General features: G+C 49.5%; 1 protein-coding gene across 1 annotated transcript in view; it reads left to right on the plus strand.

Annotated features, from left to right (window-relative positions):
* Positions 1–7,315, plus strand: part of LOC147097232 (putative G protein-coupled receptor 139) — a 32,045-nt gene extending 24,730 nt beyond the window's left edge. The window contains exon 3 of the mRNA XM_085971979.1: positions 7,223–7,315. Within this exon, the coding sequence (XP_085828105.1) occupies positions 7,223–7,315 (93 nt within the window). The remainder of the gene's footprint in view (positions 1–7,222) is intronic.
* The last annotated feature ends 6,846 nt before the right edge of the window (positions 7,316–14,161 follow it).

The following is a 14,161-nucleotide window of genomic DNA, read 5'->3' on the forward strand; positions in this document are numbered from 1 at the left end:
ATAACTGTATATGCAGGAAAGAGTGTCAGTTAGAAGGTGTTCCATGATTGTGTTTTTAACTGAGGACCTGCCATGAACTTATTGAATTGTGGAGCAGGCTCGAATGTCCAAATGGCCTATTCCTGCTCCTATTTCTTATGTTCTTAATTGGCCAGTCAGTCTATGTCCTCCTGAAGTAAAAACAGGAATTGCTGGAAATGCTCAGCAGGTCAGGCAGCATCTGTGGAGAGAGAAACAGAGTTAACGTTTCATTTCGATGACCCTTCGTCAGAACTGGAAAAAGCTGGAGATGGAACAGGTTTTTAAGCAAGTGTAGGGGCCGGGAAAGGGGGGAGGGGAGGAATGAACAAAAGGGAAGGTCTGTGATAGGATGGAAGGCAGAAGAGATTAGGAGACATTAAGGGAGGTTAAGAGATGGTTCAAGGCAATAGCAGATGGTAATGGGACAAGTTGAGAAACAAAAGATGGCTTTAGATGTAGTGTAAATGTCACTGGCAGAATGAAAGACAGCTGCCATGTTGGAGAGAGAAAAAATATATAAAAGGAAAGGAAACAAAAGGATTGGGACAGAGGTTATATTCTTAAATTGTTGAACTCTATGTTGAGTCCAGAAGGCTGTAAAGTGCCTCATCGGAAGATGAGGCGCTGTTCCTCGAGCTTACGTTGAGCTTCTGTCCAGTCCTGTCAGAATAAAGTTCTGACAGGACTGGACAGACTAGATGCAGGAAGGATGTTCCCGATGGTCGGGGAGTCCAGAACCAGGGATCACAGTCTAAGGATAAGGGGTAAGCCATTTAGGACAGAAATGAGGAGGAATTTCTTCACCCAGAGAGTGGTGAACCTGTGGAATTCTCTACCACAGAAGGCAGTAGAGGCCAATTCATTCAATATATTCAAGAAGGAGTTGGATATATTTCTTAAGGCTAAAGGGTTCAAGGGATATGGGGAGAAGGCAGGGACAGGGTACTGAATTTGGATGATCAGCCATGTTTGCATTGAATGGCGGAGCAGGCTCGAGGGGCCGAATGGCCTACCCCTGCTCCTATATTCTATGTTTCTATGTTTCATTGGAACAGTGTAAGAGGTCGAGTACGGTGAGGTCCGAGTGGGAATGGAGCGGTGAATTGAAATGACAGGCGACCGGAAGCTCGGGGTCACCCTTATGGACTGAACGGAGGTGTTCCTCAAATCGGTCACCCAATCTGCGTTTGGTCTCCCTAATGTAGAGGTGATGAATCGTGAGCAGCGAATACAGTATACTAAATCACAAGAAGTACAAGTAAATCGCTGTTTCACCTGGAAGGGGTGTTTGGGGCCCTGGACAGTGGGAAGGGAGGAGTTATAAGGGCAGGTGTTGCATCTCCTGCGCTTGCACGGGAAGGTGCCGGGCGAAGGGGAAAGGGTGTGTCCTCCTGAAATCTGTTACTGTCCTCCTCATTGTGGACTACATTTTAGAGTTTCGTATCATTTGCAAACTATAAAATGATGTTGTGTATACCCAACTCCAGGTCATTAATATATATCAAAAAGGGCAGAACTCTACTGGCGTTCCCTGGAGTACGACATTGTATACCTCCATCCATCAAGATAAAAAACCGATCACCGCTACTCTCTACATTCCGTCCCTTCCCCAATTTTGAATCCATGCTGTCCTGTCCCTTTAACCCCATGGGCTACACTTTTACAAACAATCTATTAGAAGCCACCTTTTGAAACGTCTTTTTAAAGTCCATATACACAACATCAACCACACTGCCCTCAAGATGGTTCTATTTTCCTAACAAAGTGCATCACCCTGCTTTTATCTATATTAAAGTTCATTTGCCACTGATCAGCGCAGACTGCAAGTTTTGTAATGTCTATTATGAGATGAGCTTTAGAGAAATGTTCCTTCAATATTTGAAGCAAAGCATCAGCCTTATTGTGTACATACAATAACAATGAATAAAGGCAGCCATCTATAGCTGTGTGCGTTTTGGGAATTTTATCAGACAACCTGAAGATTTATTGCTCAGTAAACTCCTTGCTTATCTCTTTTAACTAGTGCTTTTCGAAGAACCGAGAGAAGTTATTACTTATATAAACAAACAGAACCACTGTCCTGTTTGCTCCAGCCTCTCTATGTAATTTTCAGTGTATATTTATGCATCTCACATCCTCAAATCCACCACACCCCATCTAACATCCTCAGCTCCACCACACAACACCTAATATAAGAACATAAGAAATAGGAGCAGGAGTCCATTTGGCCCCTCGAGCCTGCTCCGCCATTCAGTAAGATCATGGCTGATCTTCTACTTCATTCCTGAACTATCCTCATATCCCTTGATTCCCTTAATATTCAAAAATCCATCGATCTCTGTCTTGAATATACTCAACGACTGAGCCTCCACAGCCCTCTGGGGTAGAGAATTCCAAAGATTCACCACCCTCTGAGTGAAGAAGTTCCTCCTCATCTCAGTCCTAAATGGCTGACCCCTTATTCTGAGACTGTGACCCCTGGTTCTAGACTCCCCAGCCAGGGGAATCATCCTCCCTGCATCTACCCTGTCAAGCCCTGTAAGAATTTTGTGTGTTTCAATGAGATCACCTCTCATTCTTCTAAACTCTAGAGAATATAGGCCTAGTCTACTCAATCTCTCCTCATAGGACAATCCCCCCATCCCAGGAACCAGTCTGGTGAACCTTTGTTGCACTCTCTCTATGACAAGTATATCCTTCCTTAGGTAAGGAGACCAAAACTGTACACAATACTCCAGGTGTGGTCTCACCAGGGCCCTTTATAATTGCAGTAAGACCTCTTTAATCTTGTATCAAATCCTCTTGCAATAAAGGGCAACATATTATTTGCTTTCCTAATTGCTCGCTATTACCTGCATGTTAAATTTCAGCGATTCGTGTACAAGGACACCCAGATCCCGCTGAACACCAACATTTCCCAATCTCTCAACATTTAAAAAAATACTCTGCTTTTCTATTTTTCCTATATAAGTGGATAACTTCACATTTCACCACATTATATTCCATTGCCATGTTATTACCCATTCACTTAGTCTGCTTATATCCCCTTGAAGCCTCCTTGCAACCTGTTCAAAACTTACATCCCCACCCAGCTCGGTATCACCAGCAAACTTGGATATATTACATTTGGTCCCCTCATCCGAATCATTGATGTAGATTGTGAATAGCTGAGGTCCAAGCACAGATCCTTGCTCATCCCCGCCTAACATGAGAAGCTCCTCCGAAAATCCGCACCTAATATCCGCATCACTGCCCCAACCATTCTAATTTACTCAGGTCATCCTCAACTCCACCAAGTATCCTCAGCGCTTCCACGCCCCACGTAACATCCTCTGCTCTTTACCACTCCACCTAATATCCTAATTTCCCCCCCACCGCCAACGAACATCACCTCTCCACCCCACCTTACATTCTCAGCGACTCAACAGTCCCCCAGCCGCCAAACTTCCTCAGCAACTCCCCACCCTACCTCACGTAACCGCCTCTGATTTTCCATATCCCACCAGCTCCTCCGCACACACACAGCAAACATCCTCAGCTCCTCCCCACCCTGAACCTAACATCCTCAGCTCCTGCACAATCCATCTAATATTCTCAGCTATGCCAGACCTCCAGCTAACAGGTTGGGTGATTGGGCAGAAACATGGCAGATGCCATATAACGTGGATAAATGTGAGGTTATCCACTTTGGTGTCAAAAACAGGAAGGCAGATTATTATCTGAACGGCAATAGATTGGGAGAAGGGGAAGTGCAACGAGACCTGGGTGTCCTTGTGCACCAGTCGCTGAAGGTAAGTATATGAAGGTGCAGCAGGTGGTTAAGAAGGTAAATGGTATGTTGGCCTTCGTAGCATTAGGGTTCGAGTACAGGAACAAGGATTTCTTGCTGCAGTTGTACAGGGCCTTGGTGAGACCACATCTTGAGTACTGTGTGCAGTTTTGGTCGCCTTATCTGAAGAAGGAAGTTCTTGCCATGGCGGGAGTGCAGTGAAGATTCACCAGACATACCTGGCATGGCAGGAATGATGTATGAGGAGAGATTGGGTCAATTGGGCTTATACTCGCTGGAGTTTAGAAGAATGAGAGGGGATCTCATTGAAACTTATAAAATTCTAACAGGACTAGACAGACTTGATGCAGGAAGGATGTTCCCGATGGCCGGGGATTCCAGAACCAGGAATCACAGTCTAAGGATAAGGGGTAAGCCATTTAGGACAGAGATGAGGAGAAATTTCTTCACCCAGAGAGTGGTGAACCTGTGGAATTCTCTACCAAATCAAATCAAATCAAATCAACTTTTATTGTCATTGTTAGTGCACAAGTGCAGTACAACGAAATGTAGGCTTGCGGCTCCCGAGAGTGTACATTTAGATTAAGACATTTAAACATTCAACATTCATTTGGCTTGTAATACATTAACATAAACATAACCATAATAATGTGCATTGGCAGATGTGCAGGCTTTAGAGTTTATTTGTGGAGTTCAGTAGGATGACAGCCCTGGGAAAGAAGCTGTTTCTAAATCTGGTCGTACGGGTGCGAATGCATCTGTAGCGTCTCCCAGATGGCAGGAGGGCGAACAGACTGTGGCTGGGATGGGTAGTTTCTTTGATGATGGACCTTGACCTCTGTAAACAGCGTTTCTGGTATATGTGCTCTATGGTCGGTAGCCGGGTGCCGGTAATGCGTTGGGCAGTTTTGACTACCCGCTGCAGGGCTTTCCGGTCATAATAGCTACAGCTGCCATACCATACTGTGATACAGTTCGTCAGGATGCTCACTATTGTGCAGCGGTAAAAGTTAGAGAGGATCAGGGGTGACAGGTTACATCCCTTCAGCCTCCTTAGGAAATATAGGCGCTGCTGGGACTTCTTCACCAGAGTGGAGGTATTGAGAGACCAGGAGAGGTCTTCCATGATGTGGACTCCGAGGAACTTAAAACTGTCCACCCTTTCCACCACAGCCCCATTGATGTGGACGGGGGTGTGACTTCCGCCTTTAGACTTCCTGAAGCCCACAATGATTTCTTTGGTTTTCTTGATGTTAAGGGCTAGGTTGTGGCCTCCAAAGAAGGCAGTGGAGGCCAATTCATTAAATATATTCAAGAAGGAGTTGGATATATTTCTTAAGGCTAAAGGGATCAAGGGATATGGGGAGAAGGCAGGAACAGGGTACTGAGTTTGGATGATCAGCCATGATCTCATTGAATGGCGGAGCAGGCTCGAGGGGCCGAATGGCCTACTCCTGCTCCTATCTTCTATGTTTCTATGTTTCTATGTAACATCCTCAACATCTCTCCACTTATCTCTGCATAAACTCTGCAGCTGTCAATCACATACTCTCTGCCGGGGACTGTCAGGGAACTGCCTGTACGTATTTCTGCCTACAGTCTGTCAATCCAGTGGGTGCGATGTGCTATCACAGATTATCAACCAGAGAGAACAACAACAACTTGCTGCAAATTTTTTTGCAATTCCGAACAGAGTTTACGAATTGTGTGCAGAGAGATAGAAACATAGAAACATAGAAGATAGGAGCAGGAGTAGGCCATTCGGCCCCTCGAGTCTCCTCCACCATTTAATGAGATCATGGCTGATCATCCAAACTCAGTACCCTGTCCCTGCTTTCTCCCCATATCCTTTGATCTCTTTAGCCTTAAGAAGAATATCCAACTCCTTCTTGAATATATTTAATAAGTTGGCCTCAACTGTCTTCTGTGGTTGAGAATTCCACAGGTTCACCACTCTCTGGGTGAAGAAATTCCTCCTCATCTCTGTCCTAAATGGTTTACCCCTTATCTTTAGACTGTGACCCCTGGTTCTGGACTCCCCAACCATCGGGAACATCCTTCCTGCATCTAGTCTGTTCAGTTCCTGTCAGAATTTTATAAGTTTCATGAGATCCCCTCTCATTCTTTTAAACTCCAGCGAGTATAAGCCCAATCGACCCAATCTCTCCTCGTACGTCATTCCTGCCATCCCAGGTATCAGTCTGGTGAATCTTTGCTGCATGGCAAGAACATCCTTCCTCAGATAAGGCGACCAAAACTGCATACAATACTCAAGGTGTGGTCTCACCAAGGCCCTGCACATTTGCAGCAAGACATCTTTGTTCCTGTACTCGAATCCTCTCGCTACAAAGGCCAACATACCATTTGCCTTCTTAACCACCTGCTGCACCTGCATGCTTACCTTCAACAACTGGTGCACAAGGACACCCAGGTCTCGTTGCACTTCCCCTTCTCCCAATCTATTGCCGTTCAGATAATAATCTGCCTTCCTGTTTTTGTCACCAAAGTGGATAACTTTGCATTTATCCACATTATACTGCATCTGCCATGCATCTGCCCAATCACCCAACCTGTCCAAATCATACTGGATACGTGCAAGTAGTTCTCTAACAGTTCCCAGGAGGAGAGTTTACTATAAAGTATTACCAAATGTCATTCACATGGAAATGACTTATGAAGTAATACTGGGCGGCCTACTGGTGGAGCTGTCCAGGGGCAGTATAAATACTCGGGCATGGGCCCAGCTTGTGCAGGACATTCTTTAACAGGAACTAGTGAAGGACACAACTAGATCTCCATGTTGAAAAACAGTTGATTAAAGCCTTGTTTAATACTCAGACCAAGGGCCTCGTAGTTTTCTGACATCACCAAGAATTTACAGTACTGAAATTATCCTTTCAGCCCAACAGGTGTACGCCGGTGTTTATGCTCCACTCGACCCTCCTCCCAACTTTCTTCGTAAACACCTTCAACATATCCTGCTATTCATTCATCGACCATGTGCTTATCTAAATTCCCCTTGAATGTGTCTATGCTGTTTGCTTCAATTATACCTTGTGACAGCGCCATCCACCACAGGGCGGCCATGTTTGTGTCAGCTGCAGGCGGTCATGTTTGTGTCACCCACAGACGGCCATGTTTGTGTCACCCACAGATGGCCATGTTTGTGTCACCCACAGACGGCCATGTTTGTGTCACCTACAGACATGTTTGTGTCACCTAAAGACGGCCATGTTTGTGTTTTGTGCGGTCGGCCATATTTGTGTGTCTCGAGGCCAAAACATATCATCAGTTTCTTTTAATATAGCTTTCCATGTAATGTATTTAATGCAAATGGTATATTGAAGGGCTTTAATAAAAATATGAATACAAATACTGTTTTCAGGCTCTGTTTTGTGATTTCCCCTGCAGGCCTTCCATTTTAAATTTGAGAACAAAAATAAGAAATTTCCCACCCCAAAGAAAGTCATTGCTCTGTACGGGGTGATGTACAAAGACTACTGAGCACCTGGTTTGAGTATAAAACAAGGCTTTAATCAACTGTTTCAAAACCATGAGATTTCTGGTAACATCACTAGTTCCTGGTTACAGAAACATCCTGAGCAAGCTGGGTCCATGCCCGAGTATTTATACTCCTAGGATGGTGCCACCAGCTGGCCGCCCAGTGTTACCTCATGAGTCATGATAAGATTCATGACACGGGGATGGAACCCTCGACATTGGCCTTGTTACAAAATGAGCTGATAACTCCCTGGAACTGTCAGAGAAATCCTTGCATATTCTCTCAGCAAACAGTCTGCAGCTGTCAGTCACATGCTTTACCTTCCCGGGAACTGAGAATAAACTGTCTGCACCGATCACCAATCACTCTGCACAGAGTCTGCAGCTGTTCAGAAACAGTGGGCTAGATTTTCAGTATAGACAGTTTTGGGGCGCTAACCTTAGCGCCCGCCCGAAGTTAGCGCCCGCCCCAAAGTAGCGCCCCGTTGCCAGAAATTCAGTGGCTTCGCCCTAAGAGAGTGGTGGAGCGCTAAAAGAGGCGTTGCACTCCTACCTTTAGGCGCTAAGCCGGCGGTCCAGAGGGATAGCGCCCAGGCGGGGCGCAGCACGGGTGCGGTCATTTTTGCACTGACAGCAGACCCCGTGGTGCCGACCAGCTCTTAAAGGGGGAAGGGACGAATTGGTCTGCTGCCACGCCCTGCACACTGCAGCCTTGCAAAGAGGCCTCAACACTACTGCTCAGCCCCAGGGAGTCATGGCAACGCCAGAGAAGGCCCGTCAGCGTGCCCTGCGCTTCTCAGAGGGTGATCTGGACATAATGGTCACAGCTCTGGAGGTGAGGCGCAAGATCTTGTTTCCAGAGAGTGGGAGGAATCCAACCCACCACGACTACACCAAAGCCTGGAAGCAGATCGCCCAGAGGGTGACGTTCACCGGCGAGGCCCCCAGGACCCACAAACAATGCCGTAAGAAATACAACGATCTGACCAGGATTGTGAGGGTGAGTAGCCTTTCCAGTCTCCTCCTCATTCTTGCATGTACACCTGACATGATGGGCAAAGGGACCTGAAAGTCCTATTGGCCAGCCCTCAGCCAGCAGCATTGGGACAGTCATGAGCATCAAATGGCCATTCGGCACTCTACACTTTGGCCAAGCTATTCCACCATGGGAGGCAGTGGACAGTACATCAGGGCTTCACTCTGTCCAAGCTATTCCACCATGGGAAGCAGTGCACACTACATCAGGGCTTCACTCTGTCCAAGCTATTCCACCATGGGAGGCAGTGCACAGTACATCAGGGCTTCACTCTGTCCAAGCTATTCCACCATGGGAGGCAGTGCACACTACATCAGGGCTTCACTCTGTCCAAGCTATTCCACCATGGGAGGCAGTGCACACTACATCAGGGCTTCACTCTGTCCAAGCTATTCCACCATGGGAGGCAGTGCACAGTACATCAGGGCTTCACTCTGTCCAAGCTATTCCACCATGGGAGGCAGTGCACACTACATCAGGGCTTCACTGCGCACTTACAGCCCGTCCTTTCTCTTGCAGGCTAAAGTAGCGTTTAATCGCCAGGCCCGTGCCAGGGGTGGCCGCGCCAAGCTGCAGAAGCTCACTCGGCTGGAGGAGCGCGTGTGTGTGCTCATGGGAGCCCGTGTGATTGTCCCCACAGCGTGCGGTGTATCCGACCCTCCACTGCCCGGCAATGGTAAGGACCTCGCCTTTTGGCCCTCTCGCGTCGCACTGGCCCATCCGAGCTACCTCCTTTGCCACTGTCCCACCAATGCGCTGAATCCCACCAGTCCTAACTCCCTCGCTGACGCCGTCTCCTCACTCTGAAGCTACTCTTGTGCATTCCTGCTTTCAGCTGGTGACGACCAGGACCCTGAGGCTGCCAGTGACAGCACCTCCGACCAGGAGGAGGAGGAGGAGCAAGCCGGACCTTCGGGGGAACAGTCACGTCCCGCAGGAGAGGAGGAAATGCTTGACACCTCCTCACTGGACGAGTGCCTGGAGGAACTGTCGCAGGGCAATGCAGCTTCTGGGACCAGTGGCGTCCAGCCACCCAGCAGCCGTGCGCGTGGCCCGCGGCCTTCCCCCCAAAGGGGGGAAGGATCAGAGGGGAGTGCTGCTGCTCGGCACACTCGCCGTCACCAACGCGGCAAGGGTCCCCTAGTTCGGCCCCCGCTGGATAAGATGGCCGACGACTCGGACCGGCGCCACACGGAGCTCATGAGCGTGGTGGGGCGCATGCCTGAGGCCATCGAGTCGCTGGCGACCAGTGTGCGCGAGTTCGGGGCAGCAACTGCCGCGACTGGCCGCATGCTGACTGATGCCGTCAAGACCCTGGCGGATGTGATGCGCGCGCACACCAGGACCACAGGGCCACTCACTGCTGCCACACGCGCTGTCTCAGGCAGGCATCGCCAGGGCAGGCGCCGCGCTGGACCATCCCAGCAAGCCGCCCGTCGGCTGATTGCTGCGGATCCTGCAGTGCGGGCCCGGCCGAGTGCCACCGCGCCACAGCACCAGCCAGCGCATCCCAGACGCCAGCTGGCCCACATTGCGCCATCCGTCGCCGCCATTCCCCCTCTGGGGCGTCAACGGCAAGCGGCTGCAGCTGATGGTGGCCAGGCTCAGGTGCGCCACTCAGCAGACGGCCCCTCGAGGCCCAAACGCCGTGTAGGCCGCCCCCCAGCGGCATCTGGCGGAAGGGCATCTGAGCCTCAGGCGCCTTCCCCCAGCCTCGCAGCAGCCACTGGGCAGAGCTTGCGAAGGAGCAGCAGGCAGGGCAGGGGAGGCAAAATGCTGGCCAAGGTCTCGCCCTCGCGGGCCACTCAGTAGAGGGTGTGGCCAGCTTTCCTTTAATATGGCGGTGGCCATCTTTATTTTGCCCATGGTTGTGCTTTTGGAGGGCTTTTTTTTTGCGTTAGGCCGACGTTGAGGCCCGGTTTCAATAAAGGTGGAGTGGCTCCTCCCCAGTTTGTGCGAGTGAGTCGTTTGTTGGGCTTTTTGTGGGGCCCGTTTATTGTTTTTGGGGATTCATGTGGGAAGGGCTTTTCATTTTTGTGCAATAAAAAATTATCTTTATTCATGCAGTCTCCATGGTTGTTCTTCTTAGTGTTTGTTGGCTTCGCCGGCTGAGGGGTTGCGGAGCGGCTGCATTCATCTTCCCTCATGGCCCCTGGCCATTCCCTGACAGGGGGCTTAGAAGTACCATGTAATAAGGTGGCGTCGTGCGGCCCTTGGCCCTGGTCGCTCCCTCCTGGGAACGTACTCCTGCTCCTCCTCCTCCTCCTCATGCTCCTCCTGCTCCTCCTCCTGAGGTGCTGGTCCAACGTCAGGTGGCAGTGCCTGAGTCCTGCGGATAGCCAGGTTGTGTAGCATGCAGCAAACCACCACAAATTGGGAGACCCGGTCCGGCGAATACTGGAGAGCTCCTCCGGAGCGATCAAGGCAGCGGAACCGCTGCTTGAGGACCCCAATAGTTAGCTCGATGATGTTGCGGGTGGTTTGATGGCTCTCGTTGTAGGCCTCTTCAGCAGCGGTCCTGGGCGCGCGAAGCGGGGTCATGAGCCAGGTGCACAAAGGATAGCCTTTGTCCCCGATGAGCCATCCTCTTGGGGAAGGCTGTGCCTGGAACATGTCATGCACAGTACTCTGCCGCAGGATAAAGGCATCGTGGCTGCTGCCTGGGAAGCTGGCATTGACTGCCATGATGCGCTGCTTGTGGTCACAGACCAGCTGCACATTCAGAGAATGGTAGCCCTTCCTGTTGCGATACTGCTCGCCATGCTCCAGAGGGGCCCGCAAAGCCACATGCGTACAGTCAATGGCGCCCTGCACCAAGGGGAATTCCCCGAGTCTGGCAAATCCCAATGCGCGCTGATGCTGGCTCTCGAGGGCCATGGGGAAGGAGATGAATTGGCTTCTCCTTCTGAACAGTGCTTCGGTCACGTGGCGGATGCAGCGATGCGCGCCATACTGGTAGATGTTTGCTATGTCCCCAGCAGCGTATTGGAAGGAGCCGGTGGCATAGAAGTTCAATGCCACCGTCACCTTCACTTCCACCGACAGAGACGTCCTGCACCTGAGCTTTGGCCGCAGATCTCGGTGAAGCAGGTGGCAGATCTCTGCAATCACCTCCTTTCGGAATCGGAGCCTTCTAACACATCGCGCGGCACTCATGTTTAGGTAGGAGCGCTGCTGGCGGTATAGCCTGACTGGGTAAGGCCTACATGGCCGACGCCTGTAGCCCCCTCTGCCTCTAGCCAGGGCTGCCCCTCTCACAATGCGTCTGCGAGCCCTACGGATATGGCGCTGCAGCTGCGCGTTGGCACCCCATGCAGCCCCCATCAAATCCTGGCAAACAGTCTAATTTCCAAATGGCCACTTGCAGCGCTATTGCCTGAGTCCAAAAATACCTGCCTCTTGCTGCTTGAAACCAGTTAGCTATCCTCCTTGTTGTGTCTCCAGAAATGCGTTGCACAAGACTGTTTTCTGAAAAAAGGATGGCCTTTATACTGGAGAGGACGTTCCCTTTAATTAGCGCCCCCCGGGGCCCGCGCTGGTTGTGTTGCGTTCCTTTTTCCAAATGCTCCGGCCGCCCGCCGCACAATGGGGCGGTCCGACTGAAGTTTGCAATCGGGGCGGCCAAAGGGCGTTGCACGAGGATGTGACGTCATTTTCTGCGCGCGCATCCGGGCGGGCGCTAAACTTTGCGCCAGCGCTAACGGGCAACTTAATTTGGGGCGGAGCGCAAACTGCGCTGCGCCCGGGCGCTACACGCATAGCGCCCGGAAATCACTTCTCTTAAGGCGCTAACTGCTGGCGCAAGCTACTGAAAATCTAGCCCAGTGAAACATAGAAGATAGGAGCAGGAGTAGGCCATTCGGCCCCTCGAGCCTGCTCCGCCAATCAATGAGATCATAGCTGATCATCCAAATTCAGTACCCTATCCCTGCCTTCTCCCCATATCCCTTTAGCCTCAAGAAATATATCCATCTCCTTCTTGAATATGTTTAGTGAATTGGTATCAACTGCCTTCTGTGGTAGAGAATTCCACAGGTTCACCAATCTCTGGGTGAAGAAATTCCTCCTCAACTCTGTCCTAAATGGCTTACCCCTTATCCTTAGACTGTGACCCCTGGTTCTGGACTCGCCCGCCATTGGGAACATCCATCCTGCATCTAGTCTGTCTAGTCCAGTTAGAATTTTATAAGTTTCAATGAAATACCCTCTCATTCTTCTAAACTCTAGCGAATATAAGCCTAATCGACCCAATCTCTCCTCATACATCATTCCTGCCATCCCAGGTATCAGTCTGGTGAATCTTCGTTGCACTTTCTCCATGGCAAGAACATCCTTCCTCAGATAAGGCGATCAAAACTGCACACAATACTCAAGGTGTGGTCTCACCAAGGCCCTGTAAGACTGCAGCAAGACATCCTTGCTCCTGTACTCAAATCCTCTCGCTATGAAGGCCAACATACCATTTGCCTTCTTAACCGCCTGTTGCACCTACATGCTTACCTTCAGCGACTGGTGTAAAAAGACACCCAGGTCTCATTGCACTTCCCCTTCTCCCAATCTATTGCCATTCAGATAATAATCTGTCTTCCTGTTTTTGCCACCAAAGTGGATAACCTCGCATTTATCCACATTATACTGCATCTGCCATGCATCTGCCCAATCACCCAACCTGTCAAAATCATAATGGAGTTTCTCGGCATCCTCCTCACATCACACATGCCCACCCAACTTTGTGTCATCTGCAAACTTGGAGATATTACATCTAGTTCCCTCGTCTAGATCATTAATATATATTGTGAATAGCTGGGGTCCTAGGACCGATCCCTGCACTACCCCACTAGTCACTGCCTGCCACTCGGAAAAATACCCATTTATTCCAAATCTTTGCTTCCTGTCTGCCAACCAGTTATCAATCCAAGTCAGCACCTTGCCCCCAATCCCATGTGCCTTAACTTTGCACACTAATCTCTTATGTGGGACCTTATCGAAAGCCTTCTGAACGTCCAAATACACCACATCCACTGGTTCTCCCTTATCTATTCTACCAGTTACATCCTCAAAAAATTCCAGTAGATTAGTCAAGCACGATTTACCTTTTGTAAATCCATGTTGACTTTGTCCAATCCCGTCACTGTTTTCCAAGTGCTCTGCTATTACATCTTTTATAATGGACTCTCGCATTATCCCCACTACTGATGTCAGGCTTACTCATTTATTTAATTGCTAGTTGTGGGAGCTTGCTGTGCTCAAAATTCCAGGCTTCCTACTTTGCAACAGTTGATATGGTAGATTGAGAGAGACTCTTTCATCTGATGGGGGAGTCAAGAGCAAAAGGTGCACGACCTGAAAATTAGAGCTGGGCTGTTCAGGGCTGAGTTCAGAAAGCACATCTTCAGACAAAGAAACATAGAAACATAGAAGATAGGAGCAGGAGTAGGCCATTCGGCCCCTCGAGCCTGCTCTGCCATTCAATGCGATCATGGCTGATCATCCAAATTCAGTACCCTGTCCCTGCTTTCTCCCCATATCCCTTGATCCCTTTCGCCTTAAGAAATATATCCAACTCCTTCTTGAATATATTTAATGAATTGGCCTCAACTGCCTTCTGTGGTAGAGAATTCCACAGGTTCACCACTCTCTGGGTGAAGAAATTCCTCCTCATCTCTGTCCTAAATGGCTTACCCCTTATCCTTAAACTGTGACCCCTGGTTCTGGACTCCCCAGCCATCGGGAACATCCTTCCTGCATCTAGTCTGTCTAGTCCTGTTAGAATTTTATAAGTTTCAATGAGATCCCCTCTCATTCTTCTAAAC

Source organism: Somniosus microcephalus, chromosome 32 (assembly GCF_052327205.1).
Source record: "Somniosus microcephalus isolate GS21.2 chromosome 32, FLI_Smic_1.0, whole genome shotgun sequence".
In the NCBI taxonomy this organism is placed as follows: Eukaryota; Metazoa; Chordata; class Chondrichthyes; order Squaliformes; family Somniosidae; genus Somniosus; species Somniosus microcephalus.